This window comes from Palaemon carinicauda, chromosome 2 (assembly GCF_036898095.1).
Source record: "Palaemon carinicauda isolate YSFRI2023 chromosome 2, ASM3689809v2, whole genome shotgun sequence".
In the NCBI taxonomy this organism is placed as follows: domain Eukaryota; kingdom Metazoa; phylum Arthropoda; class Malacostraca; order Decapoda; family Palaemonidae; genus Palaemon; species Palaemon carinicauda.
The window spans coordinates 122281521-122303377 of record NC_090726.1 but is presented as its reverse complement, the minus strand read 5'-3'; the positions used below and the strand labels follow the sequence as shown (position 1 = coordinate 122303377).

The following is a 21857-nucleotide window of genomic DNA, read 5'->3' as shown; positions in this document are numbered from 1 at the left end:
GCAACAAAAAGAACCAAAAAGAGAGGAAAATAGAAAATTTTGTACTAAGCTGGAATATTTTAACTAAAACTCCGGCAACAATGAGAGGCCGCTGGCAACTCATGACATCATTACACCAAGTTTATTAGTAAATTTAGGGTTTGAATGCCTCGTTTAGGGAGCCTTCATGTAGAAATAAACAAAGTACAAAATAAGGTTATCATAATAATGAAATCTTGATTTTTTTTTTTAAGAAAAAAATGAAAATTTATAGCAAATCTTTGGGAGCTCATAACTCAAAAACATACTTATTCTAACTTAGGTACATTTTTCTCACTTATTTATTGTTCAATTTTAGAGAGAAAGATATTGAAAAGAAGAATAAAAATCCCACAATTTTGTGTACCAGAATTTCAATTTTATTTTTTCTCATGATTATTTTATGTTTAGACGAAGAAAATTGAGAGAAAATTCATTAAAAAAAAGAAAAAGGAAAAAAAAAACTCAGAATTATTCAATTTATAAAGGAGTTTTGATGGTTTGACTTTCAATACAATTCGTGTCATATTAGTGGAGAAGAAATGAACCTAAAACTGTTTAAAATCATGATTTTTGCTAATAAATCAAAAGGTTTTTGATCAAATGACTTGAAATTTTTATATGGTGAAGGTATTATATATGTCTAAAACATATGGAAATGGTGTATTTTGAATAATTAGAAAAAAAAAAATGAAGGACATAGCGGACGGTCCCCTTAAAGCCTTATTTTTGTATAGTACAGTATATATTAAAGCTTAATTTTTTCTGTGGGTATTCAAGGTTTTCACTCGTAGGCAGGGTTTGTTTATCGGCAGTGTATACCCTAACTTTCGGTAACAAGACTACAATATTTTCTGTCATATATTCTAAACAGTATAAATTTGTTTTACAAAGATTTGTTTTTGTATAGTACTGTACTGTATATGGTATATATAAATATCTCTCTCTCTCTCTCTCTCTCTCTCTCTCTCTCTCTCTCTCTCTCTCTCTCTCTCTCTCTCTCTCTCAGGGCCTGATAAATGTACTGTATTTGGGCAGCTTTTCAAGAATAAGCGATAGTAATAAAACGCTATAACAGACGGTTAGGTGTATGCATTTGCTATTAAAAATCCATCATGATGCAAATTATCCTCACCTTCTCCCATCTCACACAATCTCTGTCACATTGAACGTTATAGTGGTAACTCAATTGTTCGATGACTTTATAAACCAGTCTAATACTTTTTGCCCCTGACTTTTTTTTTTTTTTTTTTTTTTTTTTTGAGGTGGGTACAAGTTAATACATTACCAAACTGACTTATAAGTAAGTTAGGGAAACTATTTTGGATGTGGAATGGACAATTATCCTTCGTAACAGTTTAGAATTATCGTAAATGATCATACTGTCACTATGAGCAGTTTGCTATTGTTGATTAAACACAAACAAAAGGACTTTCCTGTTTTGCTACGTATGTAGGAATTTATATGGATATGGTAAGTAAAATTTTTGTAATAACATATTTACTAAAAGCTCAATATCATTAGTTATCAGTTTGATCATTTGTGTTTAATGCATTTGTTCATTATGATTGACAATGGAGCGCACAGTAAACAAACGGGAGTTTTTCGTTTTATAAGAAAAAGTAAGTGATAACAAAATTGTTATATAATCAATACTTGGTAAGATAGCTGTTGCTGCAAAAACTAACCTTTAAAACTGATGTGTAAATGTGTTAGTCTGTTCGTTAGGATCAGAGATGAACGTAAACAAAACAATGGTTTCCGTTTTAGACGGTGTGCTTTTTTGACGCGTTTTAAGAAACGCACTATATAAAATCGCCTTTATTTTGTTAATTTTGGATTTTCAATGATACAACAAAAGCTAGTGTGTACAGTGATGGTTTTGCTATTCACCAGTTGTGTTATACAACAGATATGACTTAAATTCATCAAGACTTGTCTTAATATTAGGTCATGTTACAGGCATAAAGGGAAATATATGGTATTTACATCCATCCCAGTTGTAATTTTAACCTTTTTCAAGTTCTTAAAAGTTTAAAACATTTCAAAGGTTTTATTTATTCATACTAACAATATAATATTAGAAAAAATATGTTATCGTACATAGAAATTATTGAAAAGGGGTAGGAAAAAGTTTTAATAGGTAACTTTCCTTTTCCCATGGCTCTAATGGAATAATTCCTGTTATGTGATTCAAAATATGCGATTTTCCATTTATGTGGGGCCGTTGATGGACCAAATTCTCACATAATTCTGCACCCTACTGTATGTCTTTCCAATTGTTTACGTTTGTAAGATATAGATACTACCGCTACAATTTCTGAATCAGCTAATTAAGAAGGAACCTCCTAATGTTTGCTGCTTCTTGTGAGACTGAACTCCTAGCTCTTGACTGTCGGGCAAGTCTATGGACGACATGTTGATCTAAGGAAGTCGTCACTTTCTCAAATCTTTCAGGTATGTCCTCCATCACCTAAGGGAGTTGGTACTTGAGGTTATTTTTCCCCAATTCCTCTCCTGCTTATTTGTTTCTCAAGTGTTCGCGGTAACACCAACACCAGTGGTGAAGGGCGTGGTGGGTCCTCCAGTGTTAAGGAGCTTGACGCTTGCCCCTTAGTATTAGAAGATCAATAAATTTATTGGTAGTTCCTGGTACTGCAGGTAAGGGGCTGGTGTTGGAGGCTGTGGGATCATAGTTGACCCTGGTAGTTGCTACCTTTGTCCCCGGGGTTTCCTGTTACCTGTCCCAGTCCTGCTAATGCCTTTATCTTCCCCTGTGGCAGTTGCCCCTTCTCTTGTGCCAGGGGGTCTGGGTTTCTTGCCCTCACTCATTGTTAATAGTTGTGTCTCTGCCCGCAAGTTGCCGTATCGCGTAGCATTGAATTGTGCCTTCCCCTCGCCCTGTGTCAGTGTGCCCCAGTGTTGTGGGCCCCCTCCTTTTTGTGGAGAGTCATCGACAATGGCCAGCTTGACTGCTTTGGTAGGCCAAGAATATGGGAGAAGTAGCTGTGCTTCTACTGTTACTGGCTCCCGTGCCAGGAGTTCTCCCATTGCTGTTGCTTTGTCTTGGCCTTTGTCAGCTCCGCTGCCTCACCTTCAGTCTTAGTGATGCATGAGGTTTCTAATGAGTAGGATGTCTCGAGGACTCCGGACTACGGTCCAGAGCCTCAATGCTAAACTAATCTAAGTTGAGAGTCCTGAAGTGAATGTCCTTGCATTCATTTGTGTGTGCACTGTTCTGGGGGAGGCAAACATGGCTCAGCCTTTGCAATGGAAACTTCGGTCACTGATTGGTACTTTGGGACCCTACAAAGATCGAAGCCCTCTACATTGCAATGACCAGATCTCGTGAGTGTGGGCATGGGCTGAGTGGGTAATCGAATCTGCAGGTCTGATAATTTACTTCAGTCCAGCAAGGCAGGCAGGATCTTTTCACCCCCACGCTCTAGGCAGCAGGGGTCAGAAGCAGTCTCGTACTTCACAATGTCGTTGAAGTTGTTAATCCCGAACACTTTGTAGAAGTATGAGGGCGTTTACTGTTGGGCAGGAAGGCGATCACCTTCCTTATCTATCAGCAGGCAGTTTCTACGGAGGTGCCTTTGAAGTTGCGGAACTTGTCGGAGTGGGGTGCCTAGGTGCTCTTGCTGTAGATTTGTGTGAGGCCCTTGAAAGGGAAGAGTGTTCAACCCTTCTGGACCAGCCAAATCCACGGAAATCCTGCAAAATCTTACCTGGAAGAGCCTGTGCAGACATAGCTTTTCCTAGCTTACCAATCTGGTATCCTACATCCATGAAAGTCCTGGCCTTACTGGCAGAGGTGTAAGGGATAAGAGCACACTGAAAGTTGATTGAGACAGGTCTTTTGGCTTCTACTGTCAGTTCTTCAAGTTTTGTTCATTAAACAGAGTTCAGGATGGAAACAGTACTATCTGTGCTGTTTTTCCATCTGAAAAGGAGACTTTAATCTTTCAGTAGACATGATGGACACGTGCTTTAAAGTAACTGTGCATCAGTACTCTAGAAAGTACCTCCGCTTCTCCTTCTACCATTGGTGTGCGACTACCCAGTTGTTCACACATTTCTCACCTTTGGAGCCACATGGACCCAATCTCGACGATTGGTTGATCCTGGCCTCCTTGCGGGGGCCATCAATTGTTTTAGGATCAAGATTGGGGTCTCACTTTTTGCTGCTATCTGGGAGGGCATAATGCTATAAATATAATCTTATACCCAAGCAGAGGTTGATGTACCTGGACAATCTGATAGTAATGTCATAAGCAAGAATCTTTCTATTGGACAATCGCATCATGAGGCTCAAGGAGGTTGCTCAACCATTCCTATTCACGACAGAAGTACCACCTCAGCGCTGGAAATTTCTTCTTGGTCTAGCCTGGGGGGTTTAATCGGTCAACCTCACCAGGTGAGTTCCACTCATCTTCTGCCTCTGGACTTCTATCTGTTTTCGGATGTGTCGATGGAGGGGTGTTGTGAGCACCTAATCGACCTGTTCATCTCCTCCTCAACATCCTTGAGATGCAAGCAGCTTTTGAGGGATTGTAAGCATTACTGGAATATTTGGAGATACTGAGTAGTGGCTTATGTCAACTAGTAAGGGAATGCAGCCTTACTACCTCTTTTCAGGCAGACAAAGTGGATGCACTTCTCGGATGTGCTGTCACGCTGTGGAAATCTTCTCCCTGGTGATTATGCCAGGACTCATTATGGACCAGGTGGCTCCCAGATGGCTTCAGGCCATTTGGTATCTTAATCTACTTGCTCTTCTGATAGAGATCACTAGAGAGCTACCTCTGTGGCCCTCGCTTCTCAATCAGCTGCACCTGCAGAAGTACCTCCAAGCCATGGAATCCTAGGCTCTTCAGGGGTGAAGACTATCCAGAATCTCCTCAGCATAAAAGGCTTTCATCAGGCATGAAGCAGGAGATATCCGGGGTTCTCTGAAAGTCCTCTACAGCTTTTCTTCCATGCTAAGAGGACCATCTTCTGCGATTGGTGTCGAAAAAGAGATATTTCCCTTATTGGGATAGTTTTTGTACAGATCGCAGACTTCCCTGCCTTCGTACATCAAGAGAGAGAGAGAGAGAGAGAGAGAGAGAGAGAGAGAGAGAGAGTAATCATGAATCATTTTATAATGAGAGAATTTAACTTTGGAGTGATAGCATTTGGTTCATATAGATAGCAGTTCAAATTGAGAGAGAGAGAGAGAGAGAGAGAGAGAGAGAGAGAGAGAGAGAGAGAGAGAGAGAGAGAGAGAGAGAGAGAGAGAGATCAACCATCATTTGATTGTAAAAGAGAATTGAACATTGGTATTATATTGTTTGTATAAATGGTAGTTTAAAATAATTTGAGAGAGAGAGAGAGAGAGAGAGAGAGAGAGAGAGAGAGAGAGAGAGAGAGAGAGAGAGAGAGAGAGAGAGAGAGAGAGAGAGAGAGAGAGATGCATAAATAAACAAAGACGATTCAGTCAAACTCAGTCATGCAGACGACGCAGTAAGGATGACGTCATCATTTAAAGACCGCTATATCTTCATTATTTGAAAATATACTTGACTATTTGTTCTTTCCCTGACCTTAGGTAACATTAGCCTTGCTATAAAGTTCCCAAGAACGCTGTAAAAACACAATGTACATGCAAATTTCAAGTAAACAAACACATGCATTATAACTTTATACATCTTTGGAAACTCTGGCTGCTGTTCTCGTAGGAGTAGATTTCGTTCAACTACGCTCTACCAATGCCTTCCATTTCTGCAACGTACGAGATTTCAAAACATAACTTTTTCGATTATTTCATGCCTTATCTCGATTGTCATCAAATGCTTTTTCTTTTCACTACCCTTGTTTGCACTCGCTTGCTTTGGACCCATTGCTTATTCACTTAATTCTGTACTGATTAACACAAAAAACACGTAAAAAATGCAAACACTACGGCCGGTGCTCGGAGATAACTTTACGCGACGGAGATCCGACAGGAAAGAGCGAGCGATGCTCTCCTCGCGAGCAGCCTCTTGCACACTCGGCCACCTAGCGGACGCATAGGGAACCGTCTCGTATCCTCGTATCAATTTTTTCTCGTATCGGGGCAAAAATTTACTCGAAACTTTCCTCGTATCTCAAATTTCTCGCATGTTGGGACACTCGTATGTCGAAGTATTATTGTATCTATATACCAAGACACTTTCCCCAATTTTTTGGGGTAGCCGACATCAAAAAAATGTTATCCACCACAGATGATGCTTCATAATGCCGAATCCCCTACTGTTTCTACCTCCGCGGTCATCCAATCAACCGGAAGGAGCAGCAGGGCCTACCGGAACTGCGTCACAATCGCTCGCCATTCATTCCTATTTCTAGCACGCTCTCTTGCCTCTCTCACATCTATCCTCCTATCACCCAGAGCTTTCTTCACTCCATCCATCCACCCAAACCTTGACCTTCCTCTTGTATTTCTCCCATCAACTCTTGCATTGATCACCTTCTTTAGCAGACAGCCATTTTCCATTCTCTCATTATGGCCAAACCACCTCAACACATTCATATCCACTCTAGCTGCTAACTTATTTCTTACACCCGTTCTCACCCTCACTACTTCATTCCTAACCCTATCTACTCGAAATACACCAGTCATACTCCTCAGACACTTCATCTCAAACACATTCAGTTTCTGTCTCTCCGTTACTTTCATTCCCCACAACTCCAATCCATATATCACAGTTGGTACAATCACTTTTCATACAGAACTCTCTTTACATTCATGCCTAACCCTCTATTCTTTACCACTCCCTTCACTTCCCCCAACACTTTGCATCCTTCATACACTCCCTGACGTACGTCTGCTTCCACTCCACCATTTGCTGCAACAACAGACCCCAAGTACTTAAACTGATCTACTTCCTCAAGTAACTCTCCATTCAACATGACATTCAATCTCACACCACCTTCCCTTTTCGTACATCTCATAACCTTACTCTTACCATCATTAACTCTCAACTTCCTCCTCTCACATACCTTTCAAATTCTGTCACTAATCGGTCAAGCTTCTCTTCCGAGTTTGCAACCAGTACAGTATCATTCGCAAACAACAACTGATTTACCTCCCATTCACGATCATTCTCGTCTATCAGTTTCAATGCTCTTCCATGCACTCGAGCATTCACCTCTCTCCCCACTCCATCAACATACAAGTTAAACAACCATGGCGACATCACACATCCCTGTCTCAGCCCCACTCTCACTGAAAACAATCACTCACGTCATTTCCTATCCTAACACACACTTTACAACCTTTGTAGAAACTTTTCACTGCTTGCAACAACCTTCCACCAATTCCATATAACCTCATCACATTCCACATCGCTTCCTTATCAACTCTATCATACACTTTCTCCAGATCCATAAGCACAATATGCACCTCCTTACATTTTGCTAAATATTTCTTGCATATCTGCCTAACTGTAAAAATCTGATTCATACATCCCCTGCCTCTTCTAAAACCACCCTGTACTTCTAAGATTGCATTCTCTGTTTTATCCTTAATCCTATTAGTTAGTACTCTACCATACACTTTTTCAACCACAGTCAACAAACTAATACCCCTTGAATTACAACACTCATGCACATCTCCCTTACCCTTATATAGTGGTACAGTACATGCACAAACCCAATCTCCTGGTATCATTGACAACATAAAACACATATTAAACAATCTCACCAACCATTCAAGTACAGTCACACCCCCGTCCTTTAACATCTCAGTTTTCACACCATCCATACCAGGTGCTTTTCCTACTCTTGTTTCATTTAGTCCTTTCCTCACTTCCTCTCTTGTAATCTCTCTCTCATTCTCATCTCCCATCACTGGCACCTCAACACCTGCAACAGCAATTCTATCTGCCTCCCTATTATCCTCAAAATTCAGTAAACTTTCAAAATATTCCACCCACCCTTTCCTTGCCTCCTCTCCTTTTATCAACCTTCCATTTCCATCTTTCACTGTCTCTTCAATTCTCGAACCAGCCTTCCTTACTCTCTTCACTTCTTTCCTAAACTTCTTCTTATTCTCTTCATATGAACGCCCCAATCCCTGATCCCACCTCAGGTCAGCCGCCCTATTTGCCTCAGTTACCTTGCGCTTTACTTCCACATTTTTCTCTCTATATCTTTCATACTTCTCTACACTATTACTCTGCAGCCATTCTTTAAATGCCCTCTTTTTCTCTTCCACTTTTACTTTCACTCCTTCATTCCACCATTCACTACCCTTCCTCATGCTGCCTCCAACAATCTTCTTGCCACACACATCACTTGCAATCCCAACAAAATTTTCTTTTACTAACTTCCATTCCTCTAAATTACCAGTTTCTTTCACTTTCACTCTATCATATGCCATTTTCAACCTTTCTTGATATTCACTTTTTACCTCGGGTTTTATTAACTCTTCAACCCTCACTAGCGCCTTTGTACATCCCCCACTCTATTCCCCCACTCTTTTTCTAAAACTAATTTTCCTTCCACCAAAAAAGGATCAGACATACCATTAGCCATACCCCTAAACATGTGCATGTCTTTCAATCTTCCAAACATTCTTCTAGATTTCAACACATAATCCATTACAGCCCTTTCTACCACTCTTCCATTTGCGACTCTTACCCATGTATACTTGTTTTTATCTTTCTTTTTGAAAAAGCTAGAACCTATCACCATCTCTTGCTCAACACACATATCTACCAGTCTCTCACCACTCTCATTTTCACTTGGTACGCCATACTTCCCAATGACACATTCTACCTCTCCAGCACCCTTTCTAGCATTTAAGTCACCCATGACAACTACACAATTCCTTCTACCCAGTCCTTCTACACACCAAGTTAATTCATTCCAGAACTCATTCCGCTCTTCTTCACTTTTCTCACAACCTGTCCCATACCACTTAACAAAAGCCCAACATTCCCTACCCAACCTAACCCTTACCCACATTAATCTAGATGATATCTCCTTCCATTCCACTACTTTATCTGTCATCCATTCACTCGGCAATAAAGCCATATCCTCTCATGCTCTTCCCCTTTCAATCCCAGACACTCTACCTGTCACTTCACCAAACATCACTTCACCCTTCCCTTTTAACTTTGTCTCACACAAAGCCAATATATCCATCCTTCTATTCCTAAACATACTTTTAATCTCGCATCTTTTACTCTATCGTACTACATCCACGCACATTCAGACACCCCAAAACTAGAGTACGGGGAGCAGTCACTCTTCCTATTAATAGGAAGGGAAAATTACATATGGGATTCAAAGAATTAAGAGTCTGGTCAACAGATTATATGCAAAATCTGACAAGTAGCAGAGACTTTTAGCGTAGCTAATGCTTGAAAATTAAAGGTACCCCACATCCAGCAATAATTCCTTATAGAGATATTTTTAGTCTCAGCTAACCTGTAATGTACACTTGGTATTAAATTTAGTAGATTTATCTACAAAATTCATCTATTGTCACAAAGTATATACTGTAAGTACACAGCCATCATAATAATTCAGCTGAGAAGTTGAGATCTGTTCACTTGACAAGCTTTTAATAATAAGTTATACTATGGCTATAATAAAATGTATAGTTTACTACTTGACTTTTTAGGACCTGTGGTTGGTGAATCCCTTAATAGGGATTTAGCTAAATTTAGTGCATGGTGCAAATTATGGGGTATGAAGTTGAATCCTAACAAATTTTAAAGTATGATTGTTGGTAGGTCAAGGACAGTGACTCCTCAACATCCGGATCTCAGTATTGATAATGTTTCTTTAACTTAGTATGACTTTTGAAATTTTAGGTGTGATTCTCGACAGCAAATTTACTTATGAAAACACATTACGGCTGTGTCTTCTTGAATTGCGCAAAAAATTGGCTTATTGAGAGTCTTTCAAGATTTTCGGTATTCAATCTATTCTAAAGAAGTGTTTTAATTTTTTCATTCTACCTTGTTTTGAGTATTGTTCTCCTCTCTGGTCTTCAGCTGCTGATTCTCATCTTAATTTGTTGGACAGAAACTTACGGTCCATTAAATTTCTTATTCCTGATCAAGATATTAATCTTTGGCACCATCGTTCAATTAGTTCATTGTGCATGTTGCATAAGGTTTTTCATAATTCTGACCATCCTTTACATTCACATCTTCCTGGACAATTCCATCCTGTTCGTAATACTAGGCAGGCAGTTAATTCTAATAGCCAGGCCTTCTCCATCATTAGGTTCAATACTACACAGTATTCGTATTCCAGCTGTGACCAAGTTGTGGAATGATCTTCCTAATCGGGTAGTTGAATCAGTAGAACTTTAAAAGTTCAAAGTTGCAGTAAATGTTTTTATGTTGAACAGGCTGACATGTCTTTTTATAGTTCATATATGACATATCTGTTTTGACGTTGTTACTGTTTTTCGAATGATTTATTGTTGATTTGTTATCATCATTTATTTATTTCCATATTTCCTTTCCTCACTGGGCTATTTTTCCCTGTTGGAGCCCTTGGGCTTATAGCATCTTGCTTTTCCAACTAGGGTTGTAGCTTGGCTAGTAATAACAATAATAATGATAATAACTGCGCTTCATAATTTTAGGGGTTAACTTATAATTTTAGTAGTTTTGTTTGATATGTTTGATGTTTTCAGGGTGCTATGAAGGAGGTTTAATTATGTTTATTTGATCATACTTATCTTTATGAAAGGTATTTTGTTATATTTAGTATCTGTCATGTGTGCTAAGTGGATATTCAAATTTTCTTTTCAACAGGTCTTAAAACATCACTTAGTGCCAAAAGTTAAGGGAACATGGCTAGTAACAGAACATCTGCATGAAAAAATTGATGCTATTTATGATGTATCAGCTTTCTATGAGGGAAGTGTGAATGAAGAAGGCATCAGAGGAAATGCACCTCAGTTGATAGGTAATGTACAATTAATTTTATAGGATTTTAATATAGCAAAAAAATTTGACAAAATGTATCTATATCCAGCAGTTCACCAACATTTTCTTTCGGAGCCTATCGCCTAATGAAGGTATATTTAACTTGTGGTCTGTAAATGAAGCAGCATTATTCTGATTCTTTTTTTTATTTCACCAGTAGGCTCTACACAATTAGTCTTGTAGGAATCCCTACACAGGTCCTGTCAGCTACTTGAATGACTGGCTTATACTGCTGCCTCCATCCTCTTGAAGGTGTCAGCACATACTAAGAAGTACTGGTTACGCATGACATTCTAAATCATTTTTAAAATCATTATGCTATGGTTATATATTAGACAATTATAATGTTGTTAAGATTATCCATTATGTATTATTTCTATGAACCTCCCTGATGTTCCTATTGCTTCTTCTCCAGAAGCTCGGTTTAATCAACTTTTATCCATAAATTTTTTTACTTTTAATATTTTCTCATTTTATTTCCTGAAATAAGCACATGCCCTTAGTGAAAGGAGCATTTTAGTAGTGAATCTCATTGTCTCTTCTCCATTTTGTTTGCTTATTACTGTGCATTGAGATGCCTTCCCTTGATTTTCGTCTGTTACTCTGGAATGTGTACTGGGATTTTCTAGTTCATTAATCGCATTATTTTAGTGTACCTTGTCAGGTGCAATACTGTGATTTACATAATGTTGTGAAAGTGTTTTCCTCACAGTACCTCTCAAGTATAATACATTGCAATGGCTGCCAACCAAGTTGACGGTGGAAAATGCAAAAGGTGATATACTGTTAGTTCAAAGGTAAACCCAGGGAAGACTAGGCTACTTGATTGTAGCAGGGATGACAGAGATAATGACAAGCCTCCATCTTTAGACAGTTTACAGAATTAATCTACTTTCGATAGTGATGAGATCTGTAAGCTCTTGATATTGCTAGCTTCCCTTGTTAAAGATCAGAAGTCGAGTGAATCATCTCTTAAAACAGTAACTAGTCTTACCCACTCTATTGCCGATATAACCTAACTCCCCAAGTTGGGTGTAAGTGTTCATAGTGTTTCCTTTTAGTAAGGGTTCTGAAAGTTCACTGAACATTACAAATTCAAGAGCCTCTCACATAACCTCAAATTCTTTAAATACTTTAGACCCATCTGCTACTAAACCATTGCATGACACAATCCTAGTTGCTCTTTAGGACAACTAGATTGTGAGGCAGAAGACCGAGTAATTATTCTGGATCTTAATATTTCTTCATTCACTAAAGTGAACACTCCTAAATTACATCTTATAACATACTGTATGTGGATTGCATGACATATTGTATGATTTCTTTAAACCTTGTTGGGATGATCGATGTTTCAACTAAACTCAAGCGTTTGCATAATTTTGTGTTTGCTTGCAAGCTCGGCCATTAGCCCATCACAGATTAATTCAAGGGTGGTTAAATGTATGTGCTAATACATATACAGTACTAACAAATAAGTCCTCTGTGCAAATACGCAACAGCCCCTGCAGTTGTAAACAAACTGGAAATCAGCTATTTTTACCTTAGTACAACCTACGATACAGGAAGATGAAGGAATTAACTCCTTTTCAAATCTTATGTAACCTTATTGCAGAGAAATATCCTCATATGGTGAGTGGAGTAAGTTTGGAAGCTTCTTATTCTTCCAAATCTGCAGAAATAACCTCTTCCAAGACTGGTTATATCCCTCAGTTATCAACTTCCTGGTTCCCGTTTAGGCCTTAAGCCTTCTATAACAAAGAAACATACTGACTTGTATAAGATTCATCTTTTGCATAATATTGTCTTAGTTTTCAATTTGATATCCAGCCTTGACTCCATCATTGTATGTCATAAATGAAAATGCTTTAAACATATTATGCAAGTTGGTTGACTAAAGAAATGCTGTTTGTGGGTAACCAAGTAGGGAATGTTCTTTAATCACTTTACTGAACAGTTTTATAGGTGTTTATTGAGTTTTAATTGGCTTCCCTGCTAAATATGTTAGCATTTTTGCATAAGGGAAGCACATATTTTAAATAAAGACCTATCCTTATTTCAGATTGCAATAAGTGTTTATTGCATATTAAATTACCTTACTTAATAAATTTATTAGTTTTTGGCTCATGAAAAGCATTACATTTTAAATACTTTTGTAGGGAGTACAACATTTTAAACAGAACAACTAAAGTTAGTTTTCATAGCAGCTAAAGTTAATGATGAGCAGAGAGAGTAGTTGTCTTTTATGGAGTGGATAATATGACATACCAATACTCCCTTACCTATCAAGTCTGTGAATAGTTTTTAGATTGTAACTTATTTAAATTACTTTGATATTCTCAGAAGGCCTGTGAGCCTTCACTTGTGGGAGGCAAGTTTGACTTGCCTACCCTGTTGTTTACACTAGCCTGACTTCCATAGTTGAATCTATTTGTCTGAATTACATAGTGTTCCTTCAGTAAAGGTTCTGAATGGTTGCTGCCCGTTACAGAGTCTTGTTCCTCTTTTAGTCCCAATTTCTCTTAACTGTTTTACATCCTCCTCCAACTACACCCTTGTAGTTGTGCATACCTATGTGCTCTTTTTGGGCTCGGCCATGTCATCCTGATGGAAGGTTCCTTTAGGTAACCTTTCTAAGGGATATTTGCTACCGTGACACTCCCAGAGAAATAAACCGAAGGTTTCCAGAATTCTAACTCCTGGCGCTATTGATCCATAATATAACTTTAAGGATGTCGCATAAAATCAGGAGACGTATTTTTAGATACGACACATTGCAGTTTTACCCCGAATAGATTTAACTCTTTGAGGGGGAAGAGTGGCGAAAGAAGGGGGTGCCGATTTAGGTACCCGGTGGACCTCCTATCCGCACTACTACCGGCCGCCATTCCTTTACTTGTAGCCGATATGACTAAGTGTTTTCCCAATGTTATCCCGGTGTTATTGCAAGTTATCGGAATATTAATCATGCAATCTCGGGCATCTTCATTCCTTGGAAAGTTGAGTATTAATTCTTTTCTATGTATATATTTTGGCTCCCGTCTCACAGTTAAATTCCAATAATTCAAATGTGTTACGTCGAGCATTTCCACGACCGGAGTCGGCCATTTTTACGACCGCTGTCGCCATTATTATTGTATTTTGCTTAGCTAGTAGGGTGACTTTCCCGGTATTTAGCTATAATATTAGCTAGTTAGGCAAATTATACAAGTGAAGATTGTACATACAAATCGATTATTATTCCTCTTCCTAATATGTAACTTTACTTTCGTATACGGTGGGGCCCTAGTGGTAACAACCATGGCCGTGGTTCCTACCGAAGTTAGGCTAGCCTAACTCGTATATGTATACATTAGTAAAGTAATTCCCCATGTTTAACCTCGCCCTATCGTTCCTTATTAATTCGGATGGGGACATACATCCCCTAGAATTTATGGATAAGGTTCGATTTATATATTCTTTTAGAAAAAAGAGGCTAAACCCTTCCTCCCTCCCTGAGTCGCCGCCATTACAGGCGGTAACCGCCGGCTCTCCCCATCGCCGCTGAGTACTCCGGCTTTGGGGTTAGACGGCAATTCAGGGTGCCCTGTCTTGCAGCCGACGATGTTGCCGGCAGAGGAATATTTGTTCCTCTGCCACCCACGACATCATCGGCAAAGGAAGCCATGCTTCTGGAAAGGGAGGCCTCAACCTTCTGGACTCACCAGTGGTAGCTAATACACCCCCCCCCCCCCCAGAGGCGGCGCGAGCCCTAAACCACGCCCCCTTGGGCGGAGCTATCAGAGACGAGCGGGTTGACTCGGCAATAGTAGTCACATTTCTGAAGTCGACTTCGGCATAGGAGGTTCTCCTCTTTTCCCTCCCACAGCTCCCAGCACCTATTTGCCGGTTTTCATCGTTTTGCTCCCAGCCCCTAGAGTAATATCTCAGCCCACTGCTAAAATATGAAGGGGCAAATTCTTACCTCCGTGGAGGTTCATCGGCTTAGCGACGACTCCAGCGAAGAGGAGAATGTAGACAGTAACAAAAAACGTCCACAATCGACTGCAAGAAGTGAAATGCCTTCAAATTCTGATATTGTTAACATGTTACTCCAATAGAATCAAGCTCATGAAAATTATTCAGAAAGGGTAAGGTTTTAAATTCTGTTTACAACGAAACCGGCATATGAAAAGCAGCGGAGTTAGACTCATGACGTCACAAATGCAAATGGCAGCTTACATACGTAAGTTTGTTATTGTTTTGAATGGTTTGAGCAGCCATTTCCGAACATAGCGTAAGTAGCTTAAGCAAAGCATGTGCATGATTACAACATGAAATAATTGGAGAAAACTAACTAAATGCTCCTATTTATATATAACAAACTTATAACTAGGTATACAAAACAAATTGCTTGCCTGACACATCAAAACCACGCAGCTTAATAGGTAGTAGGCTAGACCACAGGTAAGTTAGGCTGTTCGAGTTCACATTTCTCACTTTAAACCTATCGACACTAGCCTAGGCTCTGGGGGGTGGGCGATCTGCAAATGGTTACATATGAGGCAGGTCTAGATTATGTTAATAATAACAGATATAAACCTAACATATTCACTTAAATAAGGCCCTGAATTAACCTAAGAGGGCTATTTGATTCGTGAACCCCATTGCTTGACTTCAGCCTTCTAGGTCCGCTGCTGTCCATATTTACTATACCTGTTGAACAAACACTTAGATTAAACTGTGGTAAATAAATCACTGATATAAAAACATTCTTCTCGCCAGAAGTGGTTCACCTGCTAAGAAGAATGAGGTTCCCCCTCCTACTAAGCGCTCGAGACGATCACCTGAATTACGTGAAAGTGCAAATTTAGACCTTTTCCTTTTATAATAATGAAGATGAAAGTGATTATGAGGATTTCAACCTTCTTACCTTCCATAAACCCATTCCTTCATATATTTTCACCAATTTCAAAGCTGAACCATCTTTTCATAGAGAAGGGAAAATTCAATTGAATAACTCACTAATAGCATTAACTTTCAGTGAAGGCCATAGTGATAACCTTGATAAATTCTTTGTAAGTAGTCAAAATAAGGATTTCTCAGACTTTTTTTAAATTAATCAATACTCCAAAGTTTAATTTCTGGCCTGAAGGTAAGGTATTTGATGACAGCCACAAGAGAAAACTTTTCTATGACAGAAAATATTAAGATGAGTATTTCTGCCTTTCAAGGGCATGCAGCACTGGCACATATAGTATATCCCTCCAAAGTAAATGACATTGAGTTCCTGTCCATGATTATTATTGGTCCCCTAAGAAGGAGCATAGACCTTATACAAAATTTGATAAGGAATTTTAGAAGTAGGGCACTTCCTAGATACCTCAAGGAAGAGATAAGAGATCTCATAATCAAAGCAGACATTAAAGAAGTTTGGAATTTAACTGAAGACCAAATAACAGCCATTGCTGCCTGCTCTCATAAGGGTCCCCTCCTCAGAGGAGGGGCAGCAAACTTCAGGGGAAGGAAATTCAACTTTGGGGGCAGATTTCAGGGAAGAAGGTTCAGTTTCCTCAAAGGTAACCCTAGCTTTAGATTCAAGTCTCGGCCGCTTAGAAGAGGTAATAGGCGAGGTGGGTACAGGGGGGAGGTCCCAAAATGGACAAGCGAATAGTTCAGGAGCCAGAGAAAGGAAAGACAAATAAATTGTTCTCTATCCTAGAAATTGAGCCATGCTCCATACCAGTTCAAAGAGGTTTTTTATGCACCAGAGCACAATAAGCTTCACTCAGCACCAGACCAAGATGTTTGCTCAGCACCAGACCATGAGTTTTTCTCAGCACCAGTTGATGACGAGTTTTACTCGGCACCAGTTGATAATGAGCTTTGCTCAGCACCAGTTAATAATGAGCTTTGCTCTGCACCAGACCACCATGACATTGGGCCAAATGCTATAAATAAGGATAGAAGCCAAGAGACCTTGCCTTTGGCCTCAAACCCAATGAATAACTCCTCCCAGAGCCCCCCAGCGAGTAGGATAGGTAAGTCATTACTAATGAATATTGATAGTTGGAGAAAACATCCTAATGCCTCTTTTGCTTGTAAAATTATCAATGAAGGGGTGAGAATTCCATTTAATAATAAATTAAAAGCCCAGAGATCATTAAAAAGGGTAGGTAAAGATAGATTTTATTCAACTAACAAGTGGAAAATATTGGAAAGAGAATGTGACAGACTGCTAAAACTAAGAGTCATGGAGAAAATCCCCAGAACTTCCTTTTACTACCCCAACCACATATTTTATAAATTAAAACCAGATGGAACAGTACGACTAATCTTTGACATGAAGGTGCTCAACACCATAATAAGAAATCTTCCTTTACCATGCTGAAGGCCAATACAATATTTCCCTATCTACATCTAAACTCTTGGGCCTGCAAACTAGATTTAAAAGATTCTTATTGGCACATTCCATTATATGCAAGTAGCCAGAAATTTTTAACCATCACACTAGGTAAAAGGAAGTTCAAATGGACTGTGGTACCCTTTGGACTAAAGACAGCGCCTTATATTTTTTCAAAGATAATGTACATGGTGATCAAGTATATTAGAACTACATATAACATCTTAATATTCAACTATCTTGATGACATTCTTACATTAGCAAAAGATTATTTAAAAGACAAAAATCACATTCAGTTAGTCATTAAGATCTTGTCAGACTTAAGATGGAATATCTCTTTTAAAAAATCTACAACTGAACCGGTTCAAAGAATTGAATTTTTAGGAGTGCATTACAATATGATTAAGAAAACTATGAATCCCATTCAGAAAAACAGAGAAGTGTGTCAAATTGGCTAAAGGTTTCTCCAACTCTGCTAAATCTGACCTTCATTCCTATCAGATGTTAATTGGAGCCTTAAACTTCAGTGCTTCCTATACAAGCTTGGGAAGATTCCATCTTAAATATCTCCACAGATACCACAGTTATTTTAATTCAGGGTACAAAATCATTCCACACTCCTTCAAAAAATACCTAAAGCCATGGGAACAGAGACAAATGTACAGAGGTTAACATTCCAAAACCACAAATAGACGCAGAACTTTTCACAGATGCTTCCAACCAGGGTTGGGGAGGAGCATTAGTAGTAGCGGGTAAAATACTCTCAATAAATGGAACTTGGACACATGAAGAATCCTCCCTTCACATCAATGTAAGAGAGTTATTAGCTTGCTTCTATTCTATGGAACACTTCACTACAAGGTTATACAACAAAGTAGTCTTAATACATGTTGATTTAAAGGTTACTAATTGTTGGCTAAGGAAGCAGGGTAGTGTCAGAAACAAGTTAGCTCATGAACTTGTCAGGAAAATACTAAGTACCATGAAGGATCACAACATACAGATAAATTCCAGATGGATCAGGGGACTAAGTAACACCATTGCAGACTCACTTTCCAGAGACCTGGGATCCATTCACACAGAAACGTGCTTCAATGACAGTCTATTCTCCTTAATCTGCTCTGACTTCAATTTCACCCCGGAAATAGATCTGTTCTCAAATGGCTTCAATACTAAGTGCAAAAAGTTTTGTTCATCTCTTCCAAACCAAAAAGCCATCAGCAATAATGCACTTACGATTAGCTGGAAGGGATCAACACCTCTATGCCTTTCCACCAGCTTTTAAAATCTGTGAAGAATGCAATAATAACATGCTTTTCTGTACCATATCGCTGGGGACAGAACCATGGATTCCATTAGTGAGGTCAGTCTTGAAGCAGCACAAACTATATACAGTACTGTGAAGATAGAAGACTACCAGATAGTTCTCAAGGATTGTATCTCACCCTCAGCAAAGCTCCAATCAACTTTGATCGCCTTCAAAATTTAAAGGACCAGCTCCCAAATGTCTTTCCTCTTGAGGTTTGCTCCAAAATTGCTATCAGCTTGAGGGACAGCTCCATGCACAAGTATGAAAACCTATATAACCTTTTTAAAAGTTTAATTCATAAGGAGTATGGAAGTGACAACAAATTCCCCCCGTTAGCAATTATTTTATTTTTCAATCACCTTATAGACAAGGGACTGTCTTACAATACCCTGAAGAGCTACAGAGCAGCTTTAGGTCCTATCTTGTCAGGATATTTCCCAGGTTACTGTCTTGCAGAAGTCAAATTTGTCAAAGCAATGATATCGGGGATTAATAGAAGGAAGCCTAGCAACACTCACCAGTTCCCTGGCTGGGATCTAGACAAAGTAATCTCATTTCTCAACACCACAAGAGATGACTCTACCTTACTACTGACACAGAAAACCTTATTCCTAGTAGCCTTAGCTTGCCCTTTAAGAGAATATCAATTTAACAATCTCTGTATTTCCAGGAGCACCTTCACCCCAGAACACATTGTCTTACGGAACCACCCTTCCTTCATGCCCAAAAACCAAAAGAACAACTACACGCCAAAAGAGATCAGCTTTAGAAAGCTTCCTAACCTACCAAAAATATGTCCAGTCAGACAATTGAACTTCTATTTGGAATACACAAACAAAGTCTGTATGGAAATATACATAGACAGGAAAGACCACATATGGCTAGATGAACACTTCAAGATAATGTCTTCACAAAAAATGAGACAACTTTTTAGGGAGTGCATTTCAGAGCCGACCCAAGTGTAACTAAACAGTCAACTAATTTCCTCTCTATAAGGGGTCAAGCTTCATCAAGACTGCTATACAATGGTGTATCTATAAAAGAAATCATGTCCAGAATGAATTGGAGAAGCGACTCTGTCTTCAGCTCTTACTATGCTCTCCTCGGCTTACAGGGAGCTTTCGATGCTGTGGTCGCTAGACTTCATCTTCAAGCCCCTGAAGCATCTGCTTAGCTACCACTGGTGAGTCCGGAAGGTTGAGGCCTCCCTCTCCATAACTGTAAATTTACTTGTGAACGAAGGTTCTGGAGTGGGAGGTGAGACCTTCTGGACTCAAGGTCTGGGTCACCCTCCAACCCTTCCCCCATGAGCCGAGAAGACCATGTACTTAGGAGGGAATATTGTAACAAACTTCATAATCCAATAGAGTAGGTTATATATACAAGAATACATACATATAATCACTATTATTCCACAGAAAACAAACTAACTGCAATCTTTCAATATTTATATCAACCGAAACAGCACAAGAAGATTGACCTTACTAGTAAAAAGACCTTTGTGTTCAACAAATTTGCACCTTCACAGTAATTCCTTCATAACTTGAACAGCCTAAGGTAAGCTCAACCACTTCTGTGTTATTTTTTGTTCTATTACAACTTCAAAAATGTGACTACTATTGCCGAGTCAACCCGCTCGTCTCTGATAGCTCCGCCAAAGGGGGCGTGGTTTAGGACTTGCGCCGCCTCTTGGGGGGGCGTTTGGGGGGGTATAAACTACTGGTGAGTCCGGAAGGTTTCACCTCCCACTCCAGAACCTTCGTTCACAAGTAAACTTACAGTTCCTTAGTTCACGGTCGAAGGTAGGCGGAATACCTGCCACCACCTTTCTTCCCTGTGAACTATAAGACTCTTCCCCCTCCCCCCTCTGTCCTTTAGTGTTGGCCTAGCCATCACAACATTCTTTCACCGGTACTCAGATAGTCATCCCGGCTTGCCGAGTTGACTGCGTTGCCGGCCTGGACCCCTACCGGCGGCGGTTAGGCAGCCGCCTCAGTCACCTTCCCCCTTTTGTCCTTCCTTCACCGGAAGTGAATGTCCCGGGAGGAAAGGTTGAGCCGGCCCTGATGGCTGTCGGTGGGAAACCCAACATACTTTTGAGAAGTCTTCAGACCTCTCTTGGTCTGCCATCCACAAATTTTGCCGCCGGCTGTACAGCTGGTGGGAGGCCTGTTGCGGATGGATGGAAGTTAGAATCAGATGGATTCTTATCCCTTCCATTAGAATTCTCATTCTGGCAAGGAGACAGTAGGCAGCCTGACGGTCCTCCTACACTTCCGGCTGTTGTGCTAAACCATAACAATAGGAAACTCTCCTGCCTTAATACTTTCTCTCTCGCTATCAGTTAGTGCCGCCAGGTACTAACCTAACCCCGGTAGTGTGCCAGCTGGACTACAGTATATAGAATATACAGTAGTACATTTAATAACATATTCTACGTTTCCTATCACAGTCTATTGTTGGGACCACGATATCATGTTGAGGTTGAGTAATCCATCAACACCTAGATGAATCCTTTGATCATCGGGACCCTAATAAATCACCACTCAATATTAATATATTACAGGTGGATAGTTATACTAACACTTACTACCCCTAACACTAAGTATTAGAGTTTCCTCCACCCTGTATTCTTCCTAACAAGGAACCTAAAATATTATTATTGACAGAGGTCTCAGTAATTGATTGGGGTGGGAAGCGTAGATATGTGTCTTTTCTATTTCCTTTCCAGCTTACTATCCTAAGCTACCATAAACAATAGTAATTACTCTTGTTCATAGAATTGTATGCTTTTATATCAATGATATAAAAAACTATATACTTATTGAGCCCCTTTTCCTTTACAGGAGGCGCCAATGTAGAAATGCGCAGCCTTAGCCTGCAACCACAAAGACAAAAACTCTTGTGGCTACACGAAGTGCAGGACTCATGCCCCCTGCAGCATCGTGTCGGGAGTTCTCAAGTATTGGGACCCGAAGGGCTATCCCACCTGTTCGACCCTGCTGGCCAACGGCTTCGGAGAAGCTCCCTCAGTCAACATTGAGACTAGAGATACAGCGAGGTAGACCCTTCGCTAATGGGTAAGTAGATTCCAAAAGTAAGTTTCAAGGGACTGTACTTGCTCGATGACTCCCTAAGGTACCTACTGTTCCCCAAGGCTCTACCTAATGCG

General features: G+C 39.7%; 1 protein-coding gene across 4 annotated transcripts in view; it reads left to right on the top strand.

The window, feature by feature from the left end:
* The window catches only part of LOC137626753 (1-acyl-sn-glycerol-3-phosphate acyltransferase epsilon-like), a 280699-nt gene that overhangs the window by 176287 nt on the left and 82555 nt on the right, over positions 1 to 21857 (top strand). For all 4 annotated transcript variants that reach the window (XM_068357759.1, XM_068357762.1, XM_068357769.1 and 1 more), the window contains one exon: positions 10824 to 10977. In XM_068357759.1, the coding sequence (XP_068213860.1) occupies positions 10824 to 10977 (154 nt within the window). The remainder of the gene's footprint in view (positions 1 to 10823; positions 10978 to 21857) is intronic.